The sequence below is a fragment of the Electrona antarctica genome, assembly GCF_951216825.1.
Source record: "Electrona antarctica genome assembly, chromosome: 13".
NCBI lineage: Eukaryota > Metazoa > Chordata > Actinopteri > Myctophiformes > Myctophidae > Electrona > Electrona antarctica.
This window is the reverse complement of record NC_136794.1, coordinates 30,475,007-30,495,567: the sequence shown is the minus strand read 5'-3', so window position 1 is coordinate 30,495,567 and position 20,561 is coordinate 30,475,007. Positions and strand designations below refer to the sequence as shown.

General features: G+C 41.7%; 1 protein-coding gene across 1 annotated transcript in view; it reads left to right on the top strand.

Annotated features, from left to right (window-relative positions):
* The window catches only part of asic4a (acid-sensing (proton-gated) ion channel family member 4a), a gene marked incomplete at its 3' end in the record, with an annotated part of 343,382 nt that overhangs the window by 319,805 nt on the left and 3,016 nt on the right, over positions 1 to 20,561 (top strand). Inside the window, exons 7-13 of the mRNA XM_079517753.1 lie at positions 5,877 to 6,004; positions 7,516 to 7,669; positions 9,734 to 9,787; positions 15,499 to 15,652; positions 17,487 to 17,578; positions 18,212 to 18,291; positions 20,209 to 20,328. Of these exons, the coding sequence (XP_079373879.1) occupies positions 5,877 to 6,004; positions 7,516 to 7,669; positions 9,734 to 9,787; positions 15,499 to 15,652; positions 17,487 to 17,578; positions 18,212 to 18,291; positions 20,209 to 20,328 (782 nt within the window). The remainder of the gene's footprint in view (positions 1 to 5,876; positions 6,005 to 7,515; positions 7,670 to 9,733; positions 9,788 to 15,498; positions 15,653 to 17,486; positions 17,579 to 18,211; positions 18,292 to 20,208; positions 20,329 to 20,561) is intronic.

Here is a 20,561-nt window from a genome sequence, read left to right as displayed (position 1 = left end):
GGGACATATAAATACACACACACAAACAAACACACACACACATCTTAAAACATGCATCTTGGGGACTCTGTGCTAAATGTGCATCATGGGGACGTCTTCTGATGTTTCAATTATTCTGCCTATTATGTGATCTACAATATTTAGACTTTTAATGCCCTTTACATTAGGCTAATGTGCGTCACGGGGACATACATGCTGTTAGAGTTCTCAACGGGCCTGACAATAAAGCCTGGACCCGAACTGGTCCAACCCAAGGCTTGGCCCGGCCCGAAACATTACCATAATGTTAAGTCTGAAAAGCCCCAGTAAAGGAAAAAACACCACCAGTTGGCTGCGGCTATGTTGTTAAATTGACATAATTATACCGAATGAGTGTGTGAGAGAACGGACAGTCCTACTAAATAGTAGATAGATAGTAGGTATTTAGAACACACTTTCAGTTCTGTGATATATGGGGACATTTAACACACTTTAAGCTAATGTGCATCACGGGGACATATAAATACACACACACAAACAAACACACACACACATCTTAAAACATGCATCTTGGGGACTCTGTGCTAAATGTGCATCATGGGGACGTCTTCTGATGTTTCAATTATTCTGCATATTATGTGATCTACAATATTTAGACTTTTAATGCCCTTTACATTAGGCTAATGTGCGTCACGGGGACATACATGCTGTTAGAGTTCTCAACGGGCCTGACAATAAAGCCTGGACCCGAACTGGTCCAACCCAAGGCTTGGCCCGGCCCGAAACATTACCATAATGTTAAGTCTGATAAGCCCCAGTAAAGGAAAAAACACCACCAGTTGGCTGCGGCTATGTTGTTAAATTGACATAATTATACCGAATGAGTGTGTGAGAGAACGGACAGTCATACTAAATAGTAGATAGATAGTAGGTATTTAGAACACACTTTCAGTTCTGTGATATATGGGGACATTTAACACACTTTAAGCTAATGTGCATCACGGGGACATATAAATACACACACACAAACAAACACACACACACATCTTAAAACATGCATCTTGGGGACTCTGTGCTAAATGTGCATCATGGGGACGTCTTCTGATGTTTCAATTATTCTGCCTATTATGTGATCTACAATATTTAGACTTTTAATGCCCTTTACATTAGGCTAATGTGCGTCACGGGGACATACATGCTGTTAGAGTTCTCAACGGGCCTGACAATAAAGCCTGGACCCGAACTGGTCCAACCCAAGGCTTGGCCCGGCCCGAAACATTACCATAATGTTAAGTCTGAAAAGCCCCAGTAAAGGAAAAAACACCACCAGTTGGCTGCGGCTATGTTGTTAAATTGACATAATTATACCGAATGAGTGTGTGAGAGAACGGACAGTCCTACTAAATAGTAGATAGATAGTAGGTATTTAGAACACACTTTCAGTTCTGTGATATATGGGGACATTTAACACACTTTAAGCTAATGTGCATCACGGGGACATATAAATACACACACACAAACAAACACACACACACATCTTAAAACATGCATCTTGGGGACTCTGTGCTAAATGTGCATCATGGGGACGTCTTCTGATGTTTCAATTATTCTGCATATTATGTGATCTACAATATTTAGACTTTTAATGCCCTTTACATTAGGCTAATGTGCGTCACGGGGACATACATGCTGTTAGAGTTCTCAACGGGCCTGACAATAAAGCCTGGACCCGAACTGGTCCAACCCAAGGCTTGGCCCGGCCCGAAACATTACCATAATGTTAAGTCTGATAAGCCCCAGTAAAGGAAAAAACACCACCAGTTGGCTGCGGCTATGTTGTTAAATTGACATAATTATACCGAATGAGTGTGTGAGAGAACGGACAGTCATACTAAATAGTAGATAGATAGTAGGTATTTAGAACACACTTTCAGTTCTGTGATATATGGGGACATTTAACACACTTTAAGCTAATGTGCATCACGGGGACATATAAATACACACACACAAACAAACACACACACACATCTTAAAACATGCATCTTGGGGACTCTGTGCTAAATGTGCATCATGGGGACGTCTTCTGATGTTTCAATTATTCTGCCTATTATGTGATCTACAATATTTAGACTTTTAATGCCCTTTACATTAGGCTAATGTGCGTCACGGGGACATACATGCTGTTAGAGTTCTCAACGGGCCTGACAATAAAGCCTGGACCCGAACTGGTCCAACCCAAGGCTTGGCCCGGCCCGAAACATTACCATAATGTTAAGTCTGAAAAGCCCCAGTAAAGGAAAAAACACCACCAGTTGGCTGCGGCTATGTTGTTAAATTGACATAATTATACCGAATGAGTGTGTGAGAGAACGGACAGTCCTACTAAATAGTAGATAGATAGTAGGTATTTAGAACACACTTTCAGTTCTGTGATATATGGGGACATTTAACACACTTTAAGCTAATGTGCATCACGGGGACATATAAATACACACACACAAACAAACACACACACACACATCTTAAAACATGCATCTTGGGGACTCTGTGCTAAATGTGCATCATGGGGACGTCTTCTGATGTTTCAATTATTCTGCATATTATGTGATCTACAATATTTAGACTTTTAATGCCCTTTACATTAGGCTAATGTGCGTCACGGGGACATACATGCTGTTAGAGTTCTCAACGGGCCTGACAATAAAGCCTGGACCCGAACTGGTCCAACCCAAGGCTTGGCCCGGCCCGAAACATTACCATAATGTTAAGTCTGATAATCCCCAGTAAAGGAAAAAACACCACCAGTTGGCTGCGGCTATGTTGTTAAATTGACATAATTATACCGAATGAGTGTGTGAGAGAACGGACAGTCATACTAAATAGTAGATAGATAGTAGGGATTTAGAACACACTTTCAGTTCTGTGATATATGGGGACATTTAACACACTTTAAGCTAATGTGCATCACGGGGACATATAAATACACACACGCACAAACAAACACACACACACATCTTAAAACATGCATCTTGGGGACTCTGTGCTAAATGTGCATCATGGGGAAGTCTTCTGATGTTTCAATTATTCTGCCTATTATGTGATCTACAATATTTAGACTTTTAATGCCCTTTACATTAGGCTAATGTGCGTCACGGGGACGAGTTCTCAACGGGCCTGACAATAAAGCCTGGACCCGAACTGGTCCAACCCAAGGCTTGGCCCGGCCCGAAACATTACCATAATGTTAAGTCTGATAAGCCCCAGTAAAGGAAAAAACACCACCAGTTGGCTGCGGCTATGTTGTTAAATTGACATAATTATACCGAGTGAGTGTGTGAGAGAACGGACAGTCATACTAAATAGTAGATAGATAGTAGGTATTTAGAACACACTTTCAGTTCTGTGATATATGGGGACATTTAACACACTTTAAGCTAATGTGCATCACGGGGACATATAAATACACACACACAAACACACACACACACACATCTTAAAACATACATCTTGGGGACCCCGTGCTAATGTGCATCATGGGGACGTCTTCTGATGTTTCAATTATTCTGCCTATTATGTGATCTACAATATTTAGACTTTTAATCCCTTTACATTAGGCTAATGTGCGTCACGGGGACATACATGCTGTTAGAGTTCTCAACGGGCCTTACAATAAAGCCTGGACCCGAACTGGTCCAACCCATGGCTTGGCCCGGCCCCGAAACATTACCATAATGTTAAGTCTGATAAGCCCCAGTAAAGGAAAAAACACCACCAGTTGGCTGCGGCTATGTTGTTAAATTTACATCATTATACCGAGTGAGTGTGTGAGAGAATGGACAGTCATACTAGACATTAGGACATTACACAACATCCTTGTAAGGTGTGCTCTCCCCATTTACCTTTTCAATGGAAGTGGATGTCTTGGCAACTGCTGGAGCCATGTGTGTCTGTGGGGGAGTCTCCACCCCCAGTTGCAGGCATGTCATTCAACATCTGTTTAGAATAAGATTCATTGAATATTAAAAGAGTTAGGCATGTGAAAGTAGTGCACTTGACTATCAATGTTGAATGCACTTATTGGAAGTTGCTTTGGATAAAAGTGAGTTCGAAATAACTCATGTAAGATAATATTACTAGTATTACAACATCCTGATGTAATCCAATATACCATTTTGTTACATAGTAGGTATTTAGAACACACTTTCAGTTCTGTGATATATGGGGACATTTAACACACTTTAAGCTAATGTGCATCACGGGGACATATAAATACACACACAAACAAACACAAACACACATCTTAAAACATGCATCTTGGGGACTCCGTGCTAAATGTGCATCATGGGGACGTCTTCTGAAGTTTCAATATTTTGCCTTCAAGCTTGCATAAATACACACACACACACACACATCTTAAGACATGCATATTGGGGACCCCGTGCTAATGTGCATCATGGGGACGTCTTCTGATGTTTCAATTATTCTGCCTATTATTACCATTTTCTTTAATATCACATCATTGCAGAGTCACTGACTGCACTGCTACAGTGCTACACAGAAAGACAGCAGCTAAAGGAAGCTAATGCTACAACACTACAAACTGGACCAAACTCAACATATATACTTTATACAGTAGAAAGTCCTAACACAAAAACGAAATTGTATACCCATTCTGACTATTTTCACAGAAAATAATAGCAAAATAAACGTTTCAGGAGCTCACATTGGATTACATTACATGAAATTACCACCAAACAACATCATCCTTATATCTGAAGCTAAACTGAAGCTAAGTGTCTTAACTTCATCACAAAATTATTTGTGTTACAAAACAGTAGTTTTAAGGTCATTACTAACCTAAAAGTACAGGAAAAGCAATCCCTCTAACTGATCTAAACTGTCTTCAGCCCATGTGAGCCATTTGAGCTAACTTAGCTAACTGAGCTAGCTTAATAATCAGAGCTAATTCACAAAATGGTATGAGCTAATTTAGCTAACTGAGCTAGCTTAATAATCAGAGCTAATTCACAAAATGTTATGGTCAAATACTGGTTATAGTGATTTTTCAAATATCTGTGGTTGAGCACTGTTTTTATTAATTGTTCATTCAGAAAAAAATAGCTTACCTTGTGTTTTGCTTTTGCTGCCATCTTCACTGGAATCTCCTGTTCTGTTACACCTGTTAACACTCAATTTGATGGTATAATCCCTCCTTGTGGGGAACAGGGTGGGTGGGGCCACATAATGATGTGGGTGCGGCCACAAAAGTGTGTGTGAGAATGTAATGAGTGCAATAGCAGCTAAAACCCTTAGGGGGAGATACTGAGCACCACTTACACACACACACGATGATCAAAAAACGTCCCTTATGGGCCAAGGCTAAAAACCTCACAGGCACATATAAAGCATCTCCTGGGTTGGTTTTTTAACGGTTTCCCTCATGGGGACTAGGTTTTTTGTCCCCATACCGTAACTGGTCCCCATGACGTGACTGTGTAAACAGATTTGTGTCCCCACAAAGATATAAAAACCAGAGCACACACACACACACACACACACACACACACACACACACACACACACACACACACACACACACACACACACACACACACACACACACACACACGCATATCTTTTGATTCCTTTATACAACAAAAATGACCCTTGATGACATTATTCTGCCCATGCAGGCTTTCATAATTGCCCTGTGATCATTATTATCATCATTCATCCCTGCATGCCGTCTTGCATTCGTCGGACCGTGACTGTTGTTACATTGTCTGCAATTAGCGTCAACCTGCTCTCTGAGGGCTGTCAGAGGAGAGCGCTGGCTGAACACCCTCTGTTGTCCGTCCGTCTCCCCCCCCCCCCCCCCCCCCCTTTCATCCTGGAAGATGAGACGTCCCTGGAGGCCGGCATCAGGGTTCAGATCCACAGTCAGGACGAGCCTCCGTACATCCACCAGCTGGGCTTCGGTGTCTCCCCGGGCTTCCAGACCTTTGTCTCCTGTCAGGAGCAGAGGGTAGGTCCTCCTCCTCCTCATCAAAACACTAGCCTCTAGTCTAGAATTCTAGATCACTGTTTCCCCAAACATTGGGGTCAGGAGCCCCCAAGTGTGGATCACTGGACCAATTTTTATGGGTCGCAAGTAAATATCCCTCTTTTTTTTATATATAAAAAAAACCTTAAAAAATTGTTCATCAGTTACAAACCAATTATGTTTCAAAAGTATTTCATGAATAAAATGTAATCATCTAATAATTTATATAAATAAAAAAAGACGTTTAAGTAGCCTAGTAAAGTGTAGCCTACCCGATGTTGAGCCTTGTTGAGTCACGATTATTAGGAAATGTGCCCATAATCAATCGCATGTGTCTGCTCGCTCATACAAAACACAGAAGGTTAAGAGAACGGAATGAGGGTAACCGCGGGAAAGGAATAGATCATTGGTTCTCGATCTTTTTAGCGCTGGACCAGTAGCATAATTAATGACTGCAAAGGGCTTGTTTTCATTCAACTCGAATTAACAAATTAAATTAATCCCTTTACTTTATTTAATGTCAACCTTTTCCCCACACACCACGCCCATATCCCCCCTCCCAACACAACAGTGGTCCCCAGGTTGATTCTTAGTCAGGTTGGTGGTCCCTAGTTCATAATCCCCTGCTTTAAAGTTAATGATTACTGATTATCAGGATATAGAGCTATTTATTATTTTAACCAAAGAAAGAGAAAAAGAAAATGTAAAAAAACGTCAACGCCCGGCCCAGACCACCATTGACACGTTTGTGGCATTTTCAATGGTTTACGCTAGAGGGCGCTCTTCCGCAACCTGTGAGTGACCATAGTATTTCCGAAAAAGAGCACGCCTCGAATATTATGAATAATCTATTTTATTTTCGCATAAAGCTTGTCTTCTGGGGAGGTCTCCGGCAAAAAACATTTTCAGATGGGGGTCTGCGGCCAAATACATATCAATCTGGGGGTCCTTGACATGAAAAGGTTTAAGAACTAGGCTATAGTGTTGTAAATTATAGGCTCACCTTGTTGAGAGGGAGGGGGAGCTCCCCTCTTCTCTATGCACTACAGGCCAGGGGTGATCTCTCTCTCTGTGTGTGTGTGTGTGTGTGTGTGTGTGTGTGTGTGTGTGTGTGTGTGTGTGTGTGTGTGTGTGTGTGTGTGTGTGTGTGTGTGTGTGTGTGTGTGTGTGTGTGTGTGTGTGTGTGTGTGTGTGCGTGCGTGCGTGCGTGCGTGCGTGCGTGCGTGCGTGCGTGCGTGCGTGCGTGCGTGCGTGCGTGCGTGCGTGCGTGCGTGCGTGCGTGCGTGCGTGCGTGCGTGCGTGCGTGCGTGCGTGCGTGCGTGCGTGCGTGCGTGCGTGCGTGCGTGCGTGCGTGCGTGCGTGCGTGCGTGCGTGCGTGCGTGCGTGCGTGCGTGCGTGCGTGCGTGCGTGCGTGCGTGCGTGCGTGCGTGCGTGCGTGCGTGCGTGCGTGCGTGCGTGCGTGCGTGCGTGCGTGCGTGCGTGCGTGCACGTAGCTGACCTACCTGCCCCAGCCCTGGGGGAACTGCCGCTCCAGCAACGAGCAGATGATCCCCGGCTACGACACCTACAGCATCAGCGCGTGCCGCCTGGGCTGCGAGACCCGCCAGGTGGTTCAAGAGTGCAGCTGCAGGATGGTCCACATGCCGGGTGAGGCTTGAAGCAATGTGTTGCTGTTGCTGCCTCTTATCTCCATATTCTAACGTTTTATTTTTGAGTGGTGCAACCACTCCAAGGAACAGCAATGTCCGTCCTAACCTATGTGACTATGTTTAGAGTACCAGTAGGAGCAAAAGTGGCGCTGTTGTGCCAGAAACAGAGAGAGAGAGAGATAGTGTTGCACTGTTGCCTGCTAATTACAGAGAGAGAGAGAGAGAGAGAGAGAGAGAGAGAGAGAGGCAGGGGAGGGGAGAGGGGGAGTTGCACCACTCAGTTCACACAGGTGTGATTTTTTATTAACGCCCTACAGATTACAGTTTAGGGTTTAGGGTTAGGCAATTGGCAACGGGTGAAAAATGGGTAATTGTGGGATAAAAATGTAAGAAGGGGGGAAAAAAAGGAAGACACAGCAGATGAAGGCATAACAAGTTCATCAACAAACAAAAACTGTTAGCATAAAGACAATAGATGGAGGAAGAAATAGCATGTGAACATGAGGCCCATTTTCCTTCGAAACAGAGACAGTCGTTATGCCATTTGAGTTTATCTTTCTACAAAGTTAGTGCAAACGTTGATGTTTATGATTCTCTTCCTTCCTCCAGGTGCATGCATCTCAAAATGTGTTTTCAGAGACAGTCAACTAATTTCCGTTCAGCAGGTGAAAGATATACATACAAATAAATATCAGATTGTCTCTGTCTGGTGGAAACCATATACAAAATAGCTAAAGTAGCAGATCTACAAGCTCGAAATGGAGATAAGGGGTTTATGCCCAAACAGCAACGATATGAGATTACGGTCGAAGAGCAAAATCCCTAACAGTCGTTGAGGGGATCCCAGCTAAATGGAACAGATAGTTGGGAACCATAATGGACCTGTACCATTAGCTTTCAGAGTCAAATTAACATTTGATGAAACTCCAGAGAGGCAGGGGGGGGGGCGATCACCTCAAATTTGGGTTTGTGGCCTAATGCATATCAAACCGGGGTCCTTGAAATTAAAAAGTTTTAGAAATCACTGGCATAAATCATGCACTATAAATGACTCCACAGCCAAGACAATTACAAAAATGATAATGCTTTAGTCTTCGAGCACCATTTTACTGGGTTTCTTCAGATGATGAATCAGTCCAATGTCTGACAGATTCATCTTCACCCGAAAAAACAGCGAACCTGTTTCCATTGAGAGCCCCACTGAAAGAATAGCGCCGCAGCCCATGATATCTCACATCTCAGTCTCACCATAATTAAACCTTTTGTTCCCCTGCGTGCCGACCGTAATGTCTCCTAATAAATATTTAATTTCACAAATTGAAGAGGAGCAAGAGAGGTCCCTGGAAGAAAAAAACATGAACTCTGGGATATTTTAAATTTTTCTTGCTGTCTCTGTTTCCAAACACACTCCCTCCCTCCCCTCAATCCATTGAACCATATGAATAAATACTTTAAAAACATGTCATTACCCCCCCACCCCACCCCCCAGCCTGACATGTTTGTCTGCAACCAGGTGAGGCATTGATTGGTTTTTAAAGACTTTCTAAACGTTGCCTTTGGGGGTGGAGCCAGTCCAGCAGCATGCTCCATTTCTCAATGCAATCAGACGCTGAGACGACCCGCGTCACTGTGGATGAAACTCATCTCCTCCCGCTTCCAGCCTTCGTTTGGAGAATAATCGATGCTGTCGGGCAGAAACCATGTATATCCATATTTAATTTATGGCTTTTTTTTAATGTATGAAGTGCAAGTGGTTAAAGGTAGGGTAAATGTAACAGAAGTCTCCCTGTCTCTCCAGCGCTTTAATAAACTGAAAATGCAACCAATTTTATCCAATCAGGATAGAGAACTCAGTCAACTACATTTTAACTACATTGGATCCATTGGAACACAGGTTCCCCTTTTTCAGTATTGGACATACACTTACGAGGTTTCCACCTGACACTGACGAGATGAGTGATTGATAAGCCCCCCGGCATGCAGACACGGATGGCTGATCATTTTGTCCCCCTGATTGATCAACACTCATTCTCTGTGTACTTTGCTCTCTCTCTCTTTCCAGGAACCGCCGATATCTGCCCTCCCAGTAAAATCAGGTGTGTCGACAAAGCGCTCGGTAAGGCAACGGTTCTTCGTTCCTTCATTTTCTTTTTTCCTCATTATGAAAATTGAAAATGAAACGGCAATGCCATCAGTAAATAACCCACATTACGTAAACGCACACACAGGTGGGCTCGCTTGATTACTTTTTCTCCCCCTCATTGTGATTGTGTCAATTCAAGCTCTCGACGCGCTTGTTTCCATCACACTGCAAATGTGTTTTTAATAAACAAAGTGATGCTTCTATTACTGCCTATATTGTTGCTGTCAGGCAGAACCTCTTATATCCATCTCCAACTTTTTATTATTTCTTTTTTGTAAAAATAAATGCCCTACTTTGTCATGCTTCAGTGTCACGCAAAAATAGCAAAACAAACAAAGCTCAAAAGCTTTGCTTTCGACAAGCTTTTGAGCTTGTAGACCGGCCATTTTTTGCAATTCTTTTTATTTGAATCCTGAAAAGTAACAGTTTTTTGGGACATACTGTATGAGGTTTCTACCCGACAGTAACGGCATCCATAACGGGGGCGTTGTTCATGAACGCTCATGAAACCCACGACCCGCCGAGCCGACCTCTCTTCCCTCTTCATTCTCATCACCATTAGAACGGCACAAAGGAGCCGAGGCATTTTGATGGCACTAAAAAGAGATGCTTTATTAGTTCCATGGGTAGAGGAATATGTACAATTATCATCTACCGGGGCAAATAAGGCAGAAATTTAATTATCTCATTCTTTTTTTGTTCACTGAGACCATTTAATGGGCGGATCGAATGAAATCTTAGATATATCAAACAAGAAAGGTCCATATTTTTTTTTAAATCTATAGTCTCTATTGAAATGGGGTGAATAAATTCCCGCCTTTGTGAAAGGTAATAAGTTAAATTATAATTTATATATTATAGGTAGGTGGTGGGTTTCCCCCCCTCATGTCAGTCCCAAGAATAGATGCAGCTGCTCCTGCATACAAATAGCCTAATTATAGGAGTTGTAAAAGACATTAATCATCAGTTTTTAATTGTCGTTATCAGTGGTTTTTCTCTCTTTTGTTTGGACTGAATGGAATTAGATTTTGAAGAGAGAATTCAGAAAACAATCTGTTTTCTGTGTGTTTGTGCACTTGACATGTGTGTGTGTAACATTGTTTTCAGCTCGCCGTGTGAATGTCCATAATTGCGTTCCGTTGCTTTTGGGCAGAAACCTTGCATCTCCATATTTCAACATTTTGAGTGTTTTTTCCCTCATAACTTAATTCCCTACATTGTCAGACAACATTGTCACACTAATGTCGAAAAGAAATTCAGCTCGCTGTGTGAATGTGCATAATTGTGTTTTGTTGCTTTTGGGCAGAAACCTTGCATCTCCATATTTCAACATTTTGAGTGTTTTTTCCCTCATAACTTAATTCCCTACATTGTCAGACAACATTGTCACGCTAAAGTAAAAAAATGGCTGATCTACAAACTCGTCTATTTTTTGCTGGATGGATTTTCCTGTTGCATGTAACTTTCCTCTTTGAACCTGATTTCCTGCGCAAGTGCTGACATTTTTTACCATTGAGCCAATAGATCTGGCCTGCTGCTCAAGGGATGAATGTAATCATGTTGTGTCAGATCCTGTGTCTAGGTGAGACATGTCCTTTGACACACTCTAAATGTCTCAAAAGAAGAGCAGGGAGGCTAAATACAACCCCCCAAATTGTATATGTTATATTGTATTAACAACATACTTTAATTAACATACATACCACACAGACTGTAAATTATATTATATTAAAATACTCACTTTCTATTCATTAAAACAAGAAAACAGTTACATAGTGCCACTTTAAGTGATTAAGTGTTGGTTGGTGTGGGTTGTAAACATATTTAACCAATGAAAAAAAATTAACAAGCACTTACTAAACAGTAGCTACAGTTCATTTGGAGCACAGCTGGTTCCTTTCTCCATTTCCTGAAAAGTAACATTTTGTTTGTTTCCCACCCGACGGTGACTATTTTGTCTCCATTCCATATTGGCAAAACATCAATGCATTGCATCTCATTCCATGGCAGGTATTTATTTCACTGTCTGCTTTCACTGAACCTTGGAAACAGTACAAGCCTACAAAGCAACACTGTGTGCCTGTATGCCTTTTAACCCACCCACCCACCCACAAGACCTGAGGCCGATTCCACATTCCACAAATGCCTTCTAAGTTAGTATATAAGTTCTCACACTTGAAAGAATTATAAAAAATAGCAGTAGTAAAGCTTGCAGTGCAGCACAAAGTGAAGTGACTGAATATCCAACACTAAAATCCCAGTTAAATGCCATTAAAACTGCTTTCCCAGTTCAAAAAACGTATTCAGCAAACCAGATCCAAAAGTAGTAGTCCTCCATGGAAGCAGATAGAACACCACTTGAAGCACTTCAACCCGTGGCCCGGGACCACCAGTGGCCCGGGACCACCAGTGGTCCTTGAGGGGCTTTAACTCTTGCGAGTGTAAAATGAAACCAAATTTGGTTTAATTTTAGTCTCTCAAGAGTTAAATTATTGTTAAAGATCTGCATTACATAATTTACAAGAACACAATCAGGGAATGAAGAATAATTGTTATTTCGATACAGCATAGAATTTTGGACAACATCGTGTCCAACAACAACAAAATATTCTTTAGTTTTGGGTCTGAGAGGCAAAATCTCATCAAATGGTGGTCCGTGGCTCAAATGCTGAGAATAATGGACCTTGATTGAAAAGGGTTGAAAATCACTGCTATATTGTGTCCAAGATGAAGTCGCCTCAGGGGCCTATCATAGTTAGCCTGGCTAATAAGCCAGACGCAAATCTGCCTTGGCAAAAAAAAAAATTGACAGTGTGATATGAGTCTGACTCATAGCTTAGCCAGGCTGTCATGGAGGAAGAGCATTGTGCTCGAAACGTCACAGTCATTCATTTGTGCAAATAAAGGCACTTATCACGAGCATCGGAGCCCACAGTGTGCGTCACACGCGTATTCATTTCTTATCCTTGTACAGTATACTCATCGCTCGGCACCTGCCCAGGTTTGGGTTGGATGTGCATGTCTTTGTACTTTTTTCGCCAGGCTGTCACATAAATTGTTCAGACTAATTGAGAAACCTGTGAACGTTCCCACCTCAGAAGATCACACTTCTTGCGAAAGCTTGCATTGGCATTTCTTTCTTCCTATGACGTCTGCTCCTGTTCAGTCATCTCTGGTGATGGCAGGTCAGCTTTAACAATTTCCAATGAAGATGTCTGCCAATGTAAATTGGCCAACCCACTCTGCGATGATGTTGAGCAGACATCTGCAGAAGCAGAAAGTAAGACTTTCTGCATTGCAGGCAATGAAAAAGTGTGATGCTATGTTCTACCTCAATTAGTCTGAACCCTTACTGTGACAGACTGTGATAGGTATTTCAAATGACAGGTGAGAATTATCAGACTAGAGGTCAGATCAACATATGTCAGTGCTAACCCGCGGTTCTTTAAAAAAACAAAATAAAAAGTTGGTCACAAAAACATATGTAATGTCAGAGCAGGTCCATATATGGAGATCTAAGGGTGGTAGCGGGCGGGCCTTAATTTTCGGACCTGTTTCGCCGGCTGCCAGGCGTGGCTGCACTGCAGGCACGTCTAGAGATTGAATGGACAGGTATCAGTCAAAAGGGAGACATCGAAGAGGAAGGATGGATGCATGTTTTTTTTTTATTGCAAAAGCAGCAGTCCAACAAGCTCGAAATCGCACCGCGTTTTGAGCTTGTAGATCTGCTACTTTTGATGCTTTAGTGTTACGCTGTGGTAAACAACCTTTTCAAGCCCAAGAGCCCATTTTATTCCCAATTGTAAGCCATGATCTACCACTAAAGTTTGTTAAAAAAAACACTTGTTTTTTTGCGATTTCTGACAGGCTCAATGCATGTGCACACATCTATAGTCTATAGTTTAAGAATAAATAACTGATAGTTATATAATTAATGCCTAAATATTAAGACAAATGTATTAGAAATATACATATTATTATTATTATCTTATTTGTTGAGTTTTTTTTTAATAAAACAAAACGCAAAGGACATGAAATGAATTGCTTATATAGCACAATATTTGGTTTCTCAGTTCGATGAATATTCACATTTACAGATGTTCAAATGACAAATACATACAGTACATGACCATATATTTGAACAGTTATGGTGACTGATACAATACTCTCAGTGTCAGCCCACCTTTAATGAGACTGCTGTGACTGCACATTATCTGCAAGCGTTTTGAAATCTGGTTCATAGTTAGTGATTGCCAGTCTGAGGCTATCATTAAGATGTGAGTCAGTCATACGAGTTCTAAACTTGGATTTTATTATTTTCATTTGTAAAAAGTCCATTTCACATAAGTAAGTGGAGCCAAAGTAGGCATTTGAGTGCACAAGACACAATCAGGGGATACTTCTCTCTGCTCACAAGTGAACAAAAAAGTCCTGCTTTCTAGCTCTGTCCTCCAGTGGATAGTCAGTTACTAGTTCAGAAATCTCCATTTCATCCGAAGTTAATTAATGCAAACACAAATCCTGATTGAACGCCAAGCATCGCTGGGGCCCCGTCTGTTGTCATTGATAGGATTTTATGAAGAGGAATCTTGTCTTCATGCACGCAATCCTTGAATGCATTGTACACATCCTCACCCCGGGTCCTTTTTCTCAACAGAATAAGGGCGAGAAAGTCCTCTTTGGTGGTAAAATCAGGGAAAAACACAATTAGCTGGGCGGTGTCCGTGACATATCAGTGGACTCGTCAAACTGAAAGTATTCAAGTCTTTGAATACGTTTGTATCAATGCTTTAAATTCCTCCTTGTTTTTATGGTTAGAAAACAAGCAGTCCACCGTGACATTCAGCAATTCTTTAACCATGTCCCTGTCCGTAAATGGTGCCTTGCGCTGAGCCAAAACATGGCTAAGTCGGAAGGATGCATGCTCCCAATTCCTGGTGGAAATGATTATTGATGATTATGAGTTCTTTCCGCCAGATCTTCCATAGTCAGAGTAGAGTAGTCACTGCATGCTTGCCTGTGTAGGTATAGTAGTGCGTGAGAGGCTGTTTAGCTCTGTGGGTTTTTATACTGTTCTGTTCTGATATGCATGACTATTATGCACAAGTTGTGCATAATAGTCAAACAAACAAACTCCGCAGTTGATGGCCCAACACATGTCTGGGGCCATCACTGCGAGCTATTCTAAATGCACGTTCTTGGTAGTGATGGACTGGCTGCCTGTCAGTCTGACACCCGCTCACTCCGGGATCTACTTGGATGGCTTGTGCGAGCTACTGGTAGCTCGCGAACCCCTGGTTGGTTACCTAGTATGTATGATCAAGTAGGCCGTTAATTTAAGGGGGAAAAAACAGTAAAACACACACATTTTCAATATTATGGAGATGAGAGGTTTCTGCCTCCTAATATGACTGACTGTACTGCGGTTGTGGTGGTTCTGACCAACAACAAAAAAGTCCATGACTGCGAAAAAAAAATGCTGCTACTTTAGCTTTATACCCTGCATAACATAACGACGCAATGTGACATACAGTAGCTCTGTTTTCAAAATGATGTGTACACCCTCCAACTGTATACGTTCCCCATTTTCAAGTTTTTATATTTTGATACTTGCTTTGGCAATGTAAACATATTTTTCTCATGCCAATAAAGCTCCTTTGAATTGAATTGGTTCGGTTCTGCAGCCCTGCTCCAGAAGAGCACAGGGGACACGTGTCCATGTGAGACCCCGTGCAACCTGACCCGCTATGGGAAAGAGCTGTCCATGGTCAAGATCCCCAGCAAGGGCTCCGCACGCTACCTCTCTAGGAAGTACGACAAGTCAGAAGACTACATCAGGTCAGTAGTACGTGGTGGAAAAAGTACTCCAATGTGTAAAAGTATCAATACTGCAATGTAGAAAATACTACATTGCAGTCAAGTTGAAAATAGCCGATCTAGAAGCACACAATGCGTCACATCGCGAGTAGGAGTAGGAATAAAAGTACTGAAAATTTGACAGACAAGTACAGTACAAATACCTCAGAATTGTACTTAAGTACAGTACATAAGTAAATTCACGTAGTTACTTTACACCACTGCATCCGGTATAGGAGGGGACCGGGGACTGTGGTTTTGAGCCATAGTTTCTTTGAGGTTAGGGAATCAATTTTCACATCGGCCTTTTATAGCGCCGCCCACCACATTTGTTGATATTACTCTACTACAGATTCTGTCCAAACTTCACGCGTGTCGGTACACATTATCCCTATAGTCATGTGATCAACACGGATCTGTCCGATCTTTCATATTCCATCCTGATTGGATAAGATTGGCATCTAAAGTTTGCAGGAGCCTCAAATCATGCAGCACATTGCTGGTCCACAATAACCGACCTGACCTGGCCTCTGCTCCAAAGGAACACTTTTTCTAGCTGGCTCTGTACTTGGACCGTTTTTTTCTGTTAACAACACCAAATCTCTTTCGCCAAAACTAGGTGATCTACAATCTCACAAAATGCGTTGCTACGTGTCGCGTTTTGAGCTTGCGTATCTTCTTTGGACTTTTGATGCTTTTGTGTGACGCTGTGGTATGATCAAGTAGATCATTAATTTACATACAATATGGACATAAGAGGTTTCTTTCCCGACGGTGACAATTTAGTTTTTAGTAAGGTCTCTCCATCCACGTCGTCCAGGCAGGTCATTTTCGGGTTCATTACGATGACTCCCCGCGGTGACGGATCGTTGTCGTCTGGGATCATTTTGTAGCTCGTGTTATCCACCCCATAATCTCACAGTCATTATGGTGATGTATGTAGTATGTTAATTGCCGGTGGCGTGACAGTGCCATCACCATAATTTACTGCAGACATGAAAATGACACAATATAGTGTGTGTTTAGTGTAATCACCCTGGATTTATTATGGCGATGTGGCTTGGGCCAGAATGAAACTATAAGAACATAAACCTTCGATGGATTTGCGACGTTATTGTTTCGGTCTTAAAAAGCAAGTGGTTCTGAAACTTTTGACTTTTTGTGTCAAGGAAGGAACCCCCAAAATTACAAATGTATTTAGCCACGGACGCCCCATCTGAAAGGATTTTCACCACCATGCTAGATCTGTGTTGTTAAAATGTGAAAATTGATATTCCCAATTCTTCTCATTTTCGAGATACATAGATCTCGAGAACATAGCATATCTGCAAGTTCAATGCACTGTGAGCATGTTGAGCGTCTATTTTCGAATGAAAATAAAGTGGTTAAACTGATTGTGATGCTATATTATAGTTAGGGTAAGTGATATTTTTTGGGTTACACAAAAAGTATTTTGTTAAGGTGTATAAAGTGTTTGTTAATAACAGGGGTCTCCCTGTCTCTCCATCTCTTTAATACAAATACAATCTGCTCATTTCGCTGTGTCGTCACTTTCAATTTCACTTGTTTATTGCGAACGCAGTGATTGCGAATGCAGTGATTGCGAACGCAATGAGCGATTACTATGTAACTCAGGCAACTCAGGTTGTAATCATGGAGTACAAGTAAAAGTATTGGAAATTTAAAATACCTTAAGTAGTAAGTACAAATAACTCAAAGGGGTACTTACAGTAAGTAGAGTACTATCCACCACTGGAAAACAGCCGGTCTATAATGTTCATACTGTACCTAACACTTGCTTGTTCTTTATTTCCAGAGACAACTTCCTGGTGTTGGACATCTTCTTTGAAGCTCTGAACTATGAAACGATAGAGCAGAAGAAAGCCTATGATGTAGCAGGTCTACTGGGTATGCTCTATAGGCTGCAAGTACTGTGTGTGTGTGTGTGTGTGTGTGTGTGTGTGTGTGTGTGTGTGTGTGTGTGTGTGTGTGTGTGTGTGTGTGTGTGTGTGTGTGTGTGTGTGTGTGTGTGTGTGTGTGTGTGTGTGTGTGTGTGTGTGTGTGTGTGTGTGTGTGTGTGTGTGTGTGTGTGTGTGTGGCAAAATATTACGGAACAATGTAATAAAACTGGATTAGTATTAGATTGTTATGCATTAGGCCATGGGTCCATTTGTGTACACTCTGAAGCTACTTTTACACCAGAGTTGAACAGGTTTGGTTTTCCCCCACCTTATATTGAACCAGTTCAGACTTCATGTTGTGTTTCCACTGAAAATTAATTGGTTGGGTTCGGAACTGGAACCAGAAAATGGCCAGTTCCTTGAAAGCAAAGTTCCTTCCTTCCAAGAATCTAGAACGGAACCAGTTCTAGAACCAATGTTCTAGAACTGGTGGTGAAGAAGACCCCTGGTCTACACGCTTCAGAAGATAAGATTCACAAGATAACAGCTTCAGTCAGAATATTGCTAGTATGTGTACACTCACTGCGCTTGGCCTTGAAGTGAGCATCCATTATGCTGTGATTGTCCTCTTCCTATACAGGTGACATTGGTGGCCAGATGGGCTTGTTCATCGGAGCCAGCATCCTGACAATCTTAGAAATATTGGATTATATCTACGAGGTACAAGGCCTGTCTGAACCACGCACGCGCACATGCACGCGCACACACGCACACGCACACGCACACACTCACACTCACACACACACACGTTGTCGCTACGTAGGAGTGCGTGCAGTGACAAATCTCCCTGCCCGGATTCCCTCTCCCGAACACAGGCCAATTGTGTTTGCAAAGACGCTCGACAACACCAGATGCACCGCATCCAATAGAATTATTGATTCATAATCTATCCCTATTTTGGGCAAGTTTCAAAACATTTCAAATTATTTCACAAAATACGTGTTGTGAGCTTGTAGATCTGGTATTTTCACAAAGTTTGCATGGTGCCGTTGTACAATGAAATATAACACGTGGGTTAATTGATTTGTTGATGTATAAACAATGTATAAACAATAGTTGCAGCCTATCATGTCACATCAATAGTTGCAGCCCTACAGTGCACAACTCACATAGCAGATGTTTTAGTGGCTGAAAATATACCACCAGCAAACGTGGACCAAGAAGGGCAATTGTAGAACCAATCGTTATTCCATAGGACTGTTCCATTACTCTTCAGCATGATTTTTTTTCAAGGGAATTGTGTTTTATAAATCATTGGAGTGCCTTTAATAGCTCCTTTCTAAAATTCTGTCTGATATGGACAAAGCAGACATTTATAATAAGAAGATCGTTCAAAGTCATCCGTGTCATTATAAATTAACCAATGTTGGTTCTGCTTTAACTGTTTCAGGTTCACATTGATGGCTGCATTTTTACATTTTTATATGCATAGCAGTAGTAGTAGTAGCAGTAGCAGTAGCAGCAGTAGTAGTAGCAGTAGTAGCAGCAGTAGTAGTAGTAGTAATAATAATAGTAGAAGTAGTAATAGTAGTAGCCTAGTAATAGTTTTGTGTTATTGTTAAAATGTTAACTCTATTCTGATTGTAATTTACATTAACATTTTCACAAAAAAGAGATGATCTACAGGTTCATAACATATTCAATACAATACGCTGTAAGCTTGTAGATCCTCTATTTTTAAACATTTGTGAACATTTTTAGTATAAAATGGGTGATTAAACTAGGAAAAGACACCCGCCATATATATCATGTCACAATATCAATATGTACAGTAATATTGATATTCCCAGACACAATTCCTTTTGTCCAATCCTTTTATCCAATCAAAACAATCACAATTCAGCCCATTATACCCCACAATAGGGCATAAAGTTAATTTCATGTACAATAGTTTCTACAAATAGAACATTCAGTATGCTTCCTAGTGTATCTGTTTGGTCCTGTTTCTATAGCTAATCTGGCTGTGCCTGACCTTAACTGAGCACAGGGAGATCTTTGCCTTTTCAATGAGTTGTAAAATAAATGTATTTTATTTGAAATGCCAGAGTAGTAATGAAATGAAATGTCATTAGCTGAGGTCCAAACCTGAGGTATATGGCAGCGATTAAGAATAGAACAAAAAAAGAATAATGCTACATTCCAAACAAGCATGTAGGCCTACGATATTGTCTGTGTCGGGTGGAAACCTCATACCTCCAAAACTGTTACTTTTCAGGGTTCAAATTCAAAAACAGTAAAAGTAGCAGATCCACAAGCACGAAACGTGTCGCTTTGCGTCGTGTTTCGAGCCTGCGGATCTGCTACTGTTGATGCTTTTGTGTGACACCATAGTATGATCAATCAACCATGGGTCATCAATCATAGTACATGATAGTAGGTCAAGCATTTACGAAAAACACAAAAAGTATAAATATGGAGATAGGAGGTTTCTGCCAGACAGCAACGATATACATTATACATAACAATTGAGTCTGTGAATGCAGTGCATTGCACCACAGAGGAGGCAGAATAGTACTGCTGTAATGCTGAGATCTCTCTCTCTCTCTCTCTCTCTCTCCGTCTCTCTCCGTCTCCCAGGTGATGAAGCAGCGGCTGCAGCGTCTGCTGAGACCCCAGCAGCAGAAGGAGGAGAAGCAGCAGAACAAGCAGCAGACCAGTGCTGTAGCAACCGTGGGACTGGAGGACGTGAAAGCCAAGGTACACACAGTTGTTTCTGGTCTCCAGCCTCCCCTGCAGTCATGTACTGTAGCTCACTGGTTCGCATACCTCATTAAGTACACTAGATACTTACTGGCTTTTCGTCCGGTAGGTCATAACCCTCTTATAGCAATTCTTTTATAGCAAATTTTGCAGATGACTCAGCACTGCTGATATCCGGAGAAGACAAAATGCAGGTTGAGGAGGCACTCAGCTCAGAACTTACTACAATC